This window comes from Pantherophis guttatus, chromosome 1 (genome assembly GCF_059756535.1).
Source record: "Pantherophis guttatus breed Tessera chromosome 1, ASM5975653v1, whole genome shotgun sequence".
NCBI lineage: Eukaryota > Metazoa > Chordata > Lepidosauria > Squamata > Colubridae > Pantherophis > Pantherophis guttatus.
The window spans coordinates 306,093,420-306,108,159 of record NC_142063.1 but is presented as its reverse complement, the minus strand read 5'-3'; the positions used below and the strand labels follow the sequence as shown (position 1 = coordinate 306,108,159).

Below are 14,740 nucleotides of genomic sequence, written 5' to 3'. Positions count from 1 at the left end.
TATGATTGAGAAAGCTGAATCATCAAAAACTGTTAAATGAAGAAAAATGGATAGCATTAGCACTTAGACTTCTATACCACTCCATAGTGCTTTACAGCACTGTCTGAGTTGTTTACAAATGTCAGCATATTGCCCCCAGCAATCTGGGTTCTCTTTTTACCGACATAAGAAGGATGTAAGGCCAAGTCAATTTTAAGGCAGTGAGGATCGAACTCCTGGCTGTGGGCAGTTAGCCCGCAATACTACATTCTAACCACCCTGCCACCATGGTGTTTTTGAAATGTACCAAAGAAAATGTTGGAATACTTAGACTGCAAGAAAAGTAAATAATTCAATATTAGATGGAGTAAAGTAAACATGATTATTAGAACTAATAATGAGGCTAGAGCTACAGATAATAAGGCAATTAGAGAGGTTGATCTCACCACTGAAGTTACAAGAACTGAAAGAAGCAATTATTGACAAAAAGTCTTGAGAAAATAATGTCCATTGGGGTTATGAGAATTTGGAAGTAATTGAATAGCAATAGGAACTGTTCAACACATCTTTCTCCTCCTATTCCCCTCCACAACAATCCTATGAGGTGGGTTGGGCTGGGAGAGAGTGACTCATCCAAAGTCACCCACTTGGCTTTCGTGGGTAAGGCGGGACTAACTCACATTCTCCTGCTTTCTAGCTTTCTAATCACCAGACCAGACTATATCGCTTACTGATACTAAAAAGCGATTCAGTTTATTTTGATCATTAACATAAATGAAATTATAAGTACTTCTGTCCCCCACAAGCTGGGCAGCTTGTTTTTCTTTATTTCAGAGCTACTATTTTGTGGCATGGAGAATTTGAGGGAATAGATGGCTTTAACTATGCAGTTCATTGTTTCACAGGTTTCTTGGCAGTCTACTGGCCAGACTTATTGGGTGCACTGGCACATGATAGAAATTATTGGCTCTGGGGAGCAAAATGAAGAGGATGCTGCACAAGAAAAAGTATCTAGTTTAACAGAGAACCTGAAACTACCCACAGGTGAGATTAGAGGTACTTACAAACTAAATTATGTGTAATTTTAGTTTGAATTGTTGCATGCTATGAATTCATTGTTGTTGCTCATTTCTTTTAACTAGTGAGATAATAAATTTTAGATGTGTTTACAGAGAGAAAAAAGTTTACTTGGCTAATATTACACTTTAGGTTGGATTGTACCTAACTATTAGGATTAAAATCAAAGAAGAGAATACTTAGTATGAAGTATTATACAATAGATATATTAGTTCTGCAGCCTTATCCATTGTCATCTGAAGAAATGAAATATAGTCAAATACTGAAAGTTGAATAGTAGCAGCTATTTTGTGCCTTACATTTTTCACTATATTATTTTCTCTGAACTGCATTAGAGATGGTTTTGTTTTGTTGCATTTTATTTTATTATTTATTTTATTATTCATTTTATTATTTCATTTTTATCCCATCTTTATTCTTTTAACAAATAACTCAAGGTGGTGAACATATTTATTATTTGTTTATTACATTTTTATGTCACCCATTTCCCCTGTAAGGTGATCCAACCATACTTTCTTCCTACTTTCCTCACAATAGCAGCCCTGTGATTGAGAGGGCTGAAAGAGAGTGACTGACCGAAAGTCATCCAGCTGGCTTATGTAAAATAGATGTGCATTTTAGTTGAAAAATTCACATTCTTCTGCAGCTGAATAATTGTTTGCTTACAGGAATCTGTAGCCATATGGTGAGATAGGCGGTAAATAAATGTAACAAATATCAGGATTGAGCATACTCTTTTCTGTAGAATTGTAGAGTGCCTACAAATGAGAAGTTCCTGAGGAAGAATCTTGCTAACAAATTAGTTAGAAATCTTCATTCCTTCTTCCCTGTTGTATCTTATGCTGCCTCCATATTTGCTCTGATGAGTTGGAGGACCATCTTGAGTGATGGAAATGCTGGTACTGGGGACTGGAAAGGAGAAGGGAGAATAGCAGATATCACCTCTCCTCTTTGTAGGGCTGGGAACTTTTCCAAATGTTATCCTGTTTTCTCAAACTGTAGACAAATGACAGTCAAGTCTCCGAGTTCAAAAGTTTGTTTTTGCTTTCTCTCTCTCTCTCTCTCTCTCTCTCTCTCTCTCTCTCTCTCCCCCTCCCTCCCTCCCTCTCTCTTCCTCCTTCTTCCCCCCCCTCTCCAGCTACTCAGACATTTTACTGCAAACCTCTTGGAGGACTTTACTGCCTGCCATACTTAGTGGATCAGCTATATGAGAGTTCTGGAATGTTGAGCCGGGCTGAATGGTGGGAGCTACTTTTTTTCATTAAAAAGCTAGAGCAACATGAACAACAGGAAATTATTCGGTTCATCCAGGAGAATCACGAGGAACAGGTAAATGGAACAAATTTAACTTGGGAGGAAGGGAACAGGACAAAACAGGAATCTGATTAGGAAAAAATGAGCCGTGGTGGCACAGTAGTTAGAATGCAGTACCACACTGCAGGCTAACTCACTGCTCACTCCAGGAGTTCAATTTTGAGCGGCTCACTGTTGACTCAGCCTTCCATCCTTCCAAGGTTGGTAAAATGTGGGCCCAGATTGTTGGGGCAATATGCTGAGTCTGTGAACAGCTAAAGAAGGAATGTAAAGCACTATGAAGTATATATAAGTGCTATTGCTATCTGATTAGGAAAAATGCAATGGCACCTCCAACCATTCCTATTTCTTAGGAATTAAGAAATGTGAACTGGCAGCCAGGAAGAGCAGTTCCTGTGTTTTTTTTCCTAATAAAGACATAAACAACCAGTGACTTGTTTGTCCCCCGCCCCTCCCTTCCCCGTATTATTTAGAATTGTACTGTTGAAAGTCAGACTGGCCACATTCCCATGATACGATTTTGCAGATTAAGAATCAGAATGCACTATTTTACAAGGGGTTGGGCTTAAATGTAAGAATGGTAATGCTTTTACCTTCTTATTACCATGTGCTGCCACTATCATTCTAAATAATAAACGTTAAAAACTCTGAAATTTTTTTTCAATATTCTTTCCAGTGATTCTTATATATTGGATCCCATGATTCTATATAGGGCCAAGAAGCTTAAATACAGCCTCTAACTGATCAAATGTGCCCTTTCCTGCCCTAGTATATGGATCGTCCATTGGACAAGCAGGTTCTTTTACCCTCTTATAGCTGTGATTGGATTTGAGAAGCACTATGTACTGACTTCTGATTACTGAATTGTCTTTTGCATTTTAAGCTGTCAGAACTAGACGAAGAGGGCCTGATTCAGCTGTCAATATCAGTAGAATTGGCTCGGAAACTCTTGCCGCTCTTGAGCAAATACTGTCAAGGCTGCACCCAAAATGATCTCCAGAATTCCCACATCTATCTCAAATACACCCTCAGCAAGGGAAGTTCAGAGCAAGGTTGCCAAAGTGTGGACATGACCTCTGTAAAAGATAATGGCTTTTCTGAAGCTATGGCTTCCCAAAAACCAAAGGAGTCCGTTACTGCTGAAATGTCTTCTCCAGTGCTGTCCACAACAGAGAAGACTGACACACAGTTGATTAATAAACTTCTTCATGTAGAAGGACTTAACTTTCCAGACATACCAGATGAAAAAGCCAAAGGTAAGTGCCAAAAAGATATGTATTTAAGCTCATTTATGTCAAACAATTGCAGGAAAGAGCGGGAGGGTAGGGTTGAAAAAAATCAGAAACTAGTTTGGTGCACATACAGCTGTTGTGGAAAATAAAGAATAAAAGTTTAACAAAAACTTCATAATTGGGTAGTTACTAAGAGTCTATTTTACTGATCTGTCCTTTGTTATTGATTAGCTTTCTTCAGTGGGAAGGTGTCGGGAAAGAGGAACTCCCTGGAGAAGCTTGCAGATATTGTAGACATAATACAGAAATCCAGTTCTGAGGTTGCACTACAGGTGGCTGGACTCAGATTCATAATCAAGATCTTAGAAGATGAACCTGGTCAAGAAAGACAAATTATTAAAGTAGAAAGTGGACCCTCAATCAGGTCAGTTTTTTTCCTTCAATATGCAATATTTATAGAAGGCTTGTATTTCATTATAAAGTGTCTTTAATTAAATTATCTGTAGTTCCATGGTATTAACTTTGCTTTCTTTTAACAGCTTTCTTTCTTTCTTTTCATTCTACTTCTATTTGTGAGTCTTTGTAGTTTGTGATTTTCTCCAGTTTTTTCTTCTATTCTGTTGTCTACAGGTACATCAAATTCCACTATCCAGATCTTTTTTGTCTTTCTTATCAACAGTTGTTAAGTCTGGAGTCACTCCTTGTCAGTTGTATATATAGTTGCATATTTCTGTCTCTTTCACAGAAATATACCTTTGTACGTAGTCTTCTGAATTTTCAGTGTCCTTCTCTTTATTGAGCTTACCTCCAGCTTTCCTGGTTTGATTTTTATCTGGTCCTCTAGTAATCATTTTATTTTCCTTAGGAAAAACTAGAGGTAGCACCTGGGACTTTATTTGCTCAGCAACTTATAAAGACAAAACTATAGATTTGAAAGCTTTTTTGTGCTCCTCAGAGAGAAGATGGTGAAAATGCTGGTGGAGCTGCTCAGCAACCAGCTGAAGGAGAAATTATTGATGGTGACAGCATTAAGGCTGCTTTATGTGTTAATGGCAAAGTACGATTGGCGAATCCTTTTTGCCACAGAAGGCGGGGTGCGTGCTGTGCTGTGCTGCATGCAGGAATATTCTCCTTCAGCATTGATACAGCAGGCTGGCTTGGCAGTAAGTTGAATATATAAATGACATAAATTGTTGGTGGGAATTTGATGTATGTGTATCTCTCTTTGTTTTAGAAGAATTTTCCATTAACTCTTAATGGAAATAAAGCATATATTAAACAATAGTTAATACATTAAAGTACCAGAGCAAATAAATATGCTTAGAAATTAAAACTATGTAAGAATGTTTCTCAGAAAAATTCTTAACGTTTATCATTTTTTAATATAACGTTCTGTAAATAATATAATATGTCTTAATCCCACATAAATGTAACACTCAGCATGAAATTCAGTTGTTTGAATTTCAGCTTTCAGTCTAATGTAAGGCTCCCAGTAAGTGATTACTGAGGCACAGAAGTGTGTCAAACATCTTCTCCAGCATGAGGAGAAAATCCCTGGAAGCAGCATAGGAGTAAATTAACTTCAGACTTTCCATGAGCCTAAAAATAACAAGCAAAACCAATAATTCACTATGAAAAGGAAGACTATGGATAACCAGAAATGGACAGTGATATAAAAGAATAAGAAAATATTGGACAATCCCTTCCAACATAGCGGAGAATTAAACCTTAAATATGAAATAAAAAAATGAAAGAAGTTAGTATGCTTGAATAGTGAGAAGCTATTGTTTTATAAGGTTGAAAAAGAATTCTTGTTTATAATTTTATTAAAAATTACATTGTGCAGATAAAATTAATGCAAAGTATATTTTTTAGAAAAAAGAGAAAAGAGAAAGAAAGAAGTCAATTCTTCTTTTGTCTCAACAAGTATAAACAACTTTAGCAACTTGTTACCATCTCTTAAAATACAACAATTTCTTCCATCCCATACCTCGCCTCATTCTCTTAAACAAATCTTTAAAACCTCATTATCTATCTTAATCAGCAAAAGTCCATTAAGGGTTACCAGAAATATCAGCCTATCTATTATATGCTTGATCTAATAAACCCACCTGAATTCCATCCTTTTGTGTCCATTGTTAACAAATATCTCCCATTGATAAAAGATTTTGCTCCATTCTGGATTATCAGATTGATACCAATAAAGGAGAGTATTTCTAGCTCAGGGTTGAAATGAGGGGTCTTTGGTGCTCTCTGAGCTTGGTGGTTTTCTTGCAGCAGTGATGATGTTACCTAGTTAATGAAACATCGGCAAGAAAAGCAGACGCATTTCTGATCTTCATTTTCTGTTTTTGGTTTTTCTAGGCATTGAAAGTATTGGTGGGTGCTGGGAATTGCGAGCTGCTCGGTACCAGTGGGAAATCATACCCTCTGAATCATTCAGATGCTCAAATGATGCGGGAAATTTTTGCCAGCATTGGTTCTGCTTCCAGCAAAGAATCTGATAATTTACTATGTGTAATTTGTATTGCTATTGAGAAGATGTTGGCTACACCTGGGTAAGATGAAAATGAAATCTTGACAAAATAAAGGAGATTATAACTAAGTTCAAGGAATTAACATTAAACAAGGATAAGGAGGGAATGTTGAGAATTCACTTTTTTTTCTTTTGTAGGGAGAATTCAGTTGATGTCTCATTTTGATAAATTTTCTGTTCTGTACCTTAAGATTGGAGGCAATCTAACACTTTTTTTTTTTTTTTTAATTTGATTTATATGCCGCCCTTCTCCGGAGACTCAGGGCGGCTTACAATGCGTTAAGCAATAGCCTTCATACTTTTGTATATATTTATACAAAGTCAGCTTATTGCCCCCACAAACTGGGTCCTCATTTAACCTACCTTAGAAAGGATGGAAGGCTGAGTCAACCTTGAGCCTTGGAGAGGTTCGAACCAGCAGAAATTGCAGGCAGCTGTGTTAATAACAGGGTGCATTAAACCACTGTACTACCAAGGCTCCTGTACTTATTAATAGTATTACTATTATTTCAAAACATGTAATCATTTCTTGGAACTGAATAGGATTATTAATTGCTTAGTGTTGGAATATTATGTATTCCAACAATTTTTCCTTCCATGTCCTCCAGCATTGCCTCAGTTGCTTATGCCAACCATTCTTCTTTTCCTCAGAGCCTCATCAGCAGTGCAGAACGGGCTGTTGGTATTAAACATGCTGATCAACAATCACAAGGGCCTGGCAGAACAGTTGGGAAGCTGTGACCTCCGTTCAGTCCTGCAGAGTTGTTGCCAAACAGGCCAGAGCTCCAATGAGATGCTAGCTCGAATAGTGCTCAATCGTTTGGCTGAGCATAAATTGCCATTGAGCCAGGAGAATGCAGGTACAGATTGCTTTTAAGTTTCCAGTTGCTTATCTTTCTCCTTTTAGCATTTTTCTTTCTAAGTGTGTAATGGTTTGTTTTATTTCCATTAGGCTTTGCTTCATAAAGTGCCCTATTTTGAAGACCTAATAAGGTCTTACGTCTCCATTATGTTGGAAAGCACACAATCATCATTTTCTTATTCTTCTATTTCACTATGTCTTTCTGGTTATCTATAGGCTTCCTTTTAATAGCAAATCACAGGAGATGGTTTTCACTTGCTTTGTTTTGGAACTTGGAAGGCCAGAGATTAATTATCCCCATGCGGCTTCCAGGGATCTTTTCCTGCTGGAGAAGGGACCCTGCTGGAGAAGATGCCCTGTCCCTGTGGCCATTTATTGGGGACATGATTAGTATCTGGTTTTTTTCTCCATAGCCTATTTCAGGAAATTCTATTTTGACATAGATCTTCTCCTCCTCTCTCCTTTTCTATACAGAATCTGAAGCTTCCTTTGAGTTCAAAGATATGGATGTACCAACTCTGCTGAAAAACCTGCATGAAACCAGCTTTTCAAAAGATGTAGTGCTCGCACTGGAGCACTGCCTTTGTGACGAGGGTGTTTACCCTGAGAGAAATGGAACAGATGTTTTGCCAGATCATGAGCATTTCTTGCTGCTGTTGAAAACCCTAGAACAGTTGGGAGCTGAAAAGACCGTCCAGATGGCCATGATGAGGTAGAATGAGGATGTATTTTACCATCATGGACTGTGGAAGATACTTTTAGAAGAGTATTTGGATTCAGAGAAAGTGGGGTGGTTTGAGCGGTGGTTTCTTAAGGTGGGGCCACTCACTTTTCTGGATAGGTTAACACGGAAGCTCTGAAGTAGGTAATTTATCTGTAAATAATGTAACTTGCTGACCTGCATCACCACAAGTCAAGTACAAGAAAATGACTTGAGGCTTGTATATACCATAAGCTTAGGAAATAGAACATTGCAGGAAATTGTTTGAAATGGGAATAATTTATTCTTATAAATTTTGGGACACTGCACTTTATAGAAAACTATCATTGGTTAGAATCACTATGTGTATTATTATCAGTATATCTGTTATTTTTTTTCCTGTAAAATGGAATGGCTGGACAATACACTATTCAAAATACTTATATATAAATAAAAAAACTTGACTTAAAAAAAGAAAACTATCAATACAATAGAGGCTTATAATTGTGGGAATTGCAATCCTAAAACGGCACTGAGGTGGGTGAAATGCCTATAGTCTTTTGGGTTGTATGTGAAAGAACTGAACCACAGCATAGAAACAGCTTTGTGATCAAAATCATAAAAATGAATATTTGGCATCAGACAATATCGAAAATGTTTGTTGCTAGCGTTAGGCCTTTAGAGAATGTGCTTCATCCCAAATGGTATTGGAGCATTTTAAATTGATGAGAAGAATTGTATTCTTTTTGCAAGAAAGTGTTAATAATGAAATATATATACAATAAAAACCTGCTATTTATTGTATATGTTAAATGCAGTTATTAAAATAGTCCAGACAGTCAACTTAAGACACTGAACTCAAGACTGCTGTTGTTCTTAAACTGAATTCTGCATTTATAACAATTCTCTTTGCAGGATTTTGAATAAATTTTTGGATATTTCCCAAGAGGATGCATTGCCCTGGCATGAGTGCATTGAGCCTTGTCTGTCCTCAATGAGTACCCACAATAATGAACGGGAGGTAAGGGATTAATTGCAGCATAAATTGAAAAGGAGTTTAATGAGAGGTATTTGAAGAAGGTATGAAAAATATTAGTGAGCATGTTGACGAAATTGCAGATTCTCAATTCAAGCCAGATGTAGTTGGTAAAAAGCATTTTTCATCCTGCTGGTAAATATATACTACTAGTAAATGAAATTTGGATTGAAAATTAGATAGAATTGGGTCAGGAAGCCAAAAGCATATACAAGTAGTCCTTGATTTACAACCACAATTGAGCCCATAATTTCTGTTGCTAAGTGAGACACTTGTTAAGTGAGTTTTACGGTACCCCATTTTTGCAACCTTTCTTGGCAGAATTGTTAAGTGAATCACTGTAGTGGTTAAATTAGTAACATAGTTGTTAAGTGACTCTGCCTTCCCCATTGACTTTGCTTGTCAAAAAATGGGAAAAGGTGGCCACATGATCCCATGACACAACAACCATCATAAATATGAGTCAGTTGCCAAGCATTTGAATTTTGATCACATTATATTGCAATGGTCATGAGTCTGAAAAATGGTCATAAGTCATTTTTTTCAGTGCCATTGTAATTTCGAACAGTCACTAAATAAACTACTGTATGTAGGTATATACTACCTGTAGGTATATTTGCAAGTATAGAACAGGCATAGCTAAGTTCTTATCAGTCTAAATAGAGTGATAGAGGTTTTGCATGAGATTCATAAATAGGCATCGTCTTTGTGAAAATTTGCTTACTTTTCCAACAGTAATAATCTCTTTCCAGTTTCTACTTGAAACACTTTCAGAATGATCAAATTAACTGGTTTATGCTCAGAACTACTCAAATTTGATACAAATTAATTTTTAACTAGCAGTTGATTACAGGTAACTCCTCCCTATGCCGTTAAATAGGTTCTACAGATATTACTTAAATGTTAAATTCTTGTGGGTAAATAGAGTGTATGCCTGGAGTTTCTGTCTTTATAAGTGGCAAGAGAAAAAATGTAGAGATTGCACACTACATTCACTGATAGCATATGACCCACAACATGTTTAGAAAAAGTTAAATTGTCCATTGAGCTGAAATAGGTCTCATACCCCTGATGCATGGATTGATCAGGTGTTCCTGAAGTTACATTGAAGAAGGGTTGTAATCCCCTGGAAGATGTGACTGGTGATAAGGGATAAAAGGAAATACAGATAGAAAGAGGAACTGACTTGTCAAAAACCTTTTCTATACACTTCCTTGCTGAGTTTTTATTATGTTTCTGTCAACAGGTTGTGCAGGAGTTCATCCGTTTCCTGCATCGTTTAGCTACCACCAACAAAGATTGTGCGGTTGTGATGTGTCGTGTAGGCACAAAGGAAGCTCTGACCAAAGCTATGGACAAGCACAACTCCAACCTGTTATTGGTGACAGAGTTGCGGGACCTTGTGACTGACTGTGAGAAATATGCTAGCCTTTATAAGAAGATGACAACCAGTATCCTGGCTGGTTGCATTCAGGTAACTTTGACCTTTCCTGTGTGTGTATTTAGGTAGCCGGCCTAGGAACAGATAGACAATGAATATCATCAGACTGGTCAAATAATCTGTACTATGTTTCTCCAAAAAGACGACCCACCTTGAAAAGAAGCTCTATCACGTTTTTGAGTGCATGTGATCAAATTAAGCCCCACCACAAAATTAGCCCTAATTAAGACCCCACCCACCCCGGGGTGCAGGGGGTGGGGCGAGGCACACAGTTAAAGAATAAGCTAGGGTGGGAATGGGGGTGGGGTGGAGCTGCCCTACTTACCAGGCCTTGCACACCCTGACACCTCCCTCACCTGCTTCTGTGGCCACCTGCCTGCTGGATGGCATCTGCAGCTGATAACAGAGCTCCAGATCGATCCGGAGCTCTGTTATCAGCTGCAGAGGCCTTCCGGCAGGCATCTGAATACAAAACGGAGGCCGGGGCGATGCCTGCGAGTGGCGGCAAGTGGCCGCAGAAGAAGTGGGCCAGCAGCAGGCTCCTGGTGGGTGGGGCTGTCGGTGCCACTGCCATGAGGTGAGTCAATAATTAGAACCCTTCAAAAAGAAGGCCTAGCCGTTCTTTTGGGGGTCAAAAGGAAACAAGACCCAGCCTTCTTTTTGGAGAAACATGGGTAATAAATAAGAGCAGAGCAAATAGTCAAGAGCTAAATTTGGTCAAAAACATCTTTCTTAAAATTATGAGATTCTGTTCTCTGTTCTTGTATAGGAATAAGCAACTTTCTGACCCTTGTGTGTGTGTGTGTGTGTGTGTGTGTCTGTCTGTCTGTCTGTATGATTCAGAGCTGTATACAGAGGGTGGTAGGAAACAGAAGCTTAGAAAATTCTGTTCAGTTGAATAGCTTGCATTATAGAATCAGTAGATTTAAGAATAAAAGTTTTTTTAAACTAAATCTTAAGCTTTATTAATGAATATATTCTGTTATCTACTTTGTTTATACAGATGGTTCTAGGACAGATAGAGGAACATAGACGAAGCCACCAGCCCATTAATATCCCCTTTTTTGATGTTTTCTTGCGCAACCTTTGCCAAGGTAAATGATTTGCACCCTTTGGAAGCTAAAAATTGGAGGATTCATGCACAGATCTGCTGTAAAAAGAGTGATTCTCTTTCTCTCCCCCCCTCTCCCCCTCGCTTCCTAGGTTCTAATGTAGAGGTGAAGGAAGACAAGTGTTGGGAGAGGATAGAAGTCTCTTCTAATCCACATAGAGCCAATAAACTAACTGACAAAAATCCAAAGACTTATTGGGAGTCTAATGGTAGCACAGGTTCCCATTACATCAATGTCTATATGCATCGTGGAGTGGTAGTCAGGTAAGTCCCAATGGAGGCAGTTAGCTAATTGACTTTGAGAGTTTGTAGGCAGCAGGGTAAGAGCGAGCTCTATGATTAAATGTGAATTAAGCAGATAGTTGATCAAAGTCATGAAATTACCGGTATGTGCAAACTTTTCAGTTATTGGGAATTCTTCATTAGGCAAAATGATAAATAAAGCTAAAGCAGGGAGGAGGGGGTAGATAAATCGGATTTAATTTCAGTATGGTGGATTGTGAGATTAGCAGATAGCAGATGATTAAATAATTTCTCATAATGACTTTTGCAATGAAAAAACAAATTAAAAATCTCCTCTTCTCTTTTTTTTGCAAATTGCTCTGTTTGCAAAAATGCAATATTATACATTTAACTGTAAAATGGCCTAGAAAAAGTATTGCCCTGATTGAGTTACATTTGGGGGTTGGTTATGATTGCATATGTAGGTCTATATGTCAGTGTTTATATCTATGTATTGAGTATGTATTCCTTTGAGAGGAATATACCGTATTTTTCGGAGTATAAGACGCACCGGAGTATAAGACGCACCTACCTTTTTGTTTTGTTTTTTTTTTATAAAAAGTTTTTTTTTATTTTTTAGACAAACACACATACAAACATACAATATATTTTCTTTGAACAGAGTATTTGGCCAGTTCACAAATTTAAACAGTGTTTAGTCATTTCAATTAAATTTACAATTTCTATATTTCCTTTTTGCCATATTTATTCCTCATCTGTTTTTTTAAAAAACCAATATTATCCTTCATCCTCATCTCTAATCTTAATCAAATTCAATTTTTCCCTTCTATTCTATATTATACCCCTTCCCATTGTCATCTATTTTTATATCCATCCTCACATTGGTTAATTATGTAATATTACAATTGTTTAATACAAATTCAACATTTTAATATAAATCAATTAGTTATATAACTATCTTTTTTGTATATTAATCAATATACAATATGAACATGAATATTCCAAGTATTTCCATGCAATCCAATTTCTTACAAATCAATTAATTATATTTACCAATAATAATAAACCAAATAATTTTCCCCATATATTCCTCCAAACCACAACTTAACCATTTCTGCTTTCAACACAATATACAATTAATAGTATCTCAATTATTACAATTCCTTTTTACTTTCACCACCATATACCATTAAAGGTATTTCAGTTGTTACAGTTTATACTTATTCATATTTTTAAAAAAATAAAAAAATAAAAACTTATCGTTGTCTAGATTTCAAAAATACAAAGACAAATATTCCAATTATTCATTTCATTTTTACAATCACGATTTCCCATTTTTTTCTTACTACTATTCATATTTCAATTCTAAATATGTATAACATGTTTCTCTTTCATTTCTTTTTCTCCCCATTTTTATTTTTGTCTTTTTCTTTCTCCTTTTTTTCTTTTGTGTTTTAAAATCTTGAACTCTTTTGCCCTAAATTTCCCATTGTTTGCACCTATCTTTTTTGGTGAGAAAAGAAGAAAAAGAAATCTCCATCTGCCTCTGCCTAATTTTGCAACGTTACAGTTAACAGCCTGCTTTACTTTCATTTTCGTTTTCAGCATAGCTTGATTAGCACAAGGTATTTGCTCCAGCAATTTACCTCTTTGCAGCAAGCAGCAGAGCCCTGCGCAAAGCAGCTGAGAGCAAATCAGCTGAGAGTCAGGAGGCCGATCTTGTGCTAAGTAGGTTGTGCTGAACCTGAAAGGAGCTGTTTTTTCTTGCTGTTTGCTTGCAAGGAAGTAACTGCTGCGAGGCACAGGCCAAAGGGTGGGGCGGGGCTACATTCGGTGTATAAGACGCACCTAAATTTTCACCCCCTTTTAGGGGGGAAAAAGGTGTGTTTTATACTCCGAAAAATATGGTATTTGGGGCTATTTCATGAAATATTTTTAGTTACCCAGGCAGACTTTAGTGAGTATGCCAGGATGCATTCAAAGTCTGACATAGATACAAAATTTTGTTTTTGCTGCAGGCAGATGACTTTAATAGTAGCTAGTGAGGATTCCAGCTACATGCCAGCTCGGATTGTCGTGATGGGAGGAGATAACACATCTGGCCTCACTAGTGAGCTCAATACTGTGAGTGCTTCATTTTTTTTCTCTAAAGCGGGTCTGCTTTTAGAAACCTTCAGTAAGGAAGAGTTTCTGCTATGTAACCAACATACAGTCAGGATTCATAGACCTTCTACAAAGAATATGCATTTGTTTGAGCTGTCCATCCTTGATTTGAGATCCCGTTGGAAACTTGCCATTTCTCAAATTATCTATGCTCCATTCTCTGATACAGTTTAATTAACTTATTCTGTCGAGGCGCCGCACAACTCCAAATGACTCTGGTGTCTCACAATATAACAAGAAAGATAAAATGCAGTTGCAATTAAATAGAAAGCCAATAAAGTATTAACTAAAAGTCAGATAAAGAACAAGATGGTGATTCTGGTCAAAAACAAAACTAATGGACTTTAACCACCCTAGCCTAAAGTCTGGGAAAAAAGACAGGTCTTCAAGACCCCCCAAAATGCTTTCAGAGTAGGAACCACTCAGACGGCAGGAGAGATTGCATTCCAGAGGGCAAGTGCCATGACGGAGAAAGTGCACAACTTGGGTCATGAAAGATGACACCATTTAATTGAAGTTTTGGTAGACAGCCAGGTAGACATCATGATAGGCAGAGGAACCTTCAAATAACCAGGCCCTATAACATGTAGGGCTTTATAGGTCTTAACCAGAGCCTTGAATTACACCTGGAAGCAGAGTAATAACAGAGTTGTCACATGGACGTACTAAAGCACATCCATCTCTTCCTGCGCTGCTGTATTCTGGACCAATTGAAGCTTCCAAATTACCTCTGTAGAGTGCATTGCAATAATCATGCTATGAGTTGACTAAGCCATTAGTAATTATTTGAAGATCTTTCCTATCCAGGAAAGGGAACATTTGGCACAGTAGATGAAATTATGCAAAGGTATCTTGGTCATAGATACCAACTTCTCAGAAGTGTGAGTTCAAGAGGATCCTTAGATTGTATACCATCTTGAGTGGGGAAGTGAACTGAGTGATCCCACTCAAGATCAAAATTGAAATATTGAGGATCTCAATAAATACAGCCACTCAGTCTTGGTAGGATTGATCTGAATTTATTTTTTCCCAGTACTGCCTACATA

General features: G+C 37.3%; 1 protein-coding gene across 2 annotated transcripts in view; it reads left to right on the top strand.

Moving 5' to 3' along the window:
- Positions 1-14,740, top strand: part of LOC117671610 (cullin-9-like) — a 50,291-nt gene that overhangs the window by 9,820 nt on the left and 25,731 nt on the right. For both annotated transcript variants that reach the window (XM_034427610.3, XM_034427611.3), the window contains 13 exons: positions 885-1,023; positions 2,195-2,385; positions 3,254-3,626; positions 3,834-4,026; positions 4,558-4,765; positions 5,967-6,160; positions 6,790-6,998; positions 7,475-7,712; positions 8,616-8,721; positions 9,983-10,210; positions 11,181-11,271; positions 11,381-11,552; positions 13,550-13,655. In XM_034427610.3, coding sequence (XP_034283501.2) covers positions 885-1,023; positions 2,195-2,385; positions 3,254-3,626; positions 3,834-4,026; positions 4,558-4,765; positions 5,967-6,160; positions 6,790-6,998; positions 7,475-7,712; positions 8,616-8,721; positions 9,983-10,210; positions 11,181-11,271; positions 11,381-11,552; positions 13,550-13,655 — 2,448 coding nt within the window. The remainder of the gene's footprint in view (positions 1-884; positions 1,024-2,194; positions 2,386-3,253; positions 3,627-3,833; positions 4,027-4,557; positions 4,766-5,966; positions 6,161-6,789; positions 6,999-7,474; positions 7,713-8,615; positions 8,722-9,982; positions 10,211-11,180; positions 11,272-11,380; positions 11,553-13,549; positions 13,656-14,740) is intronic.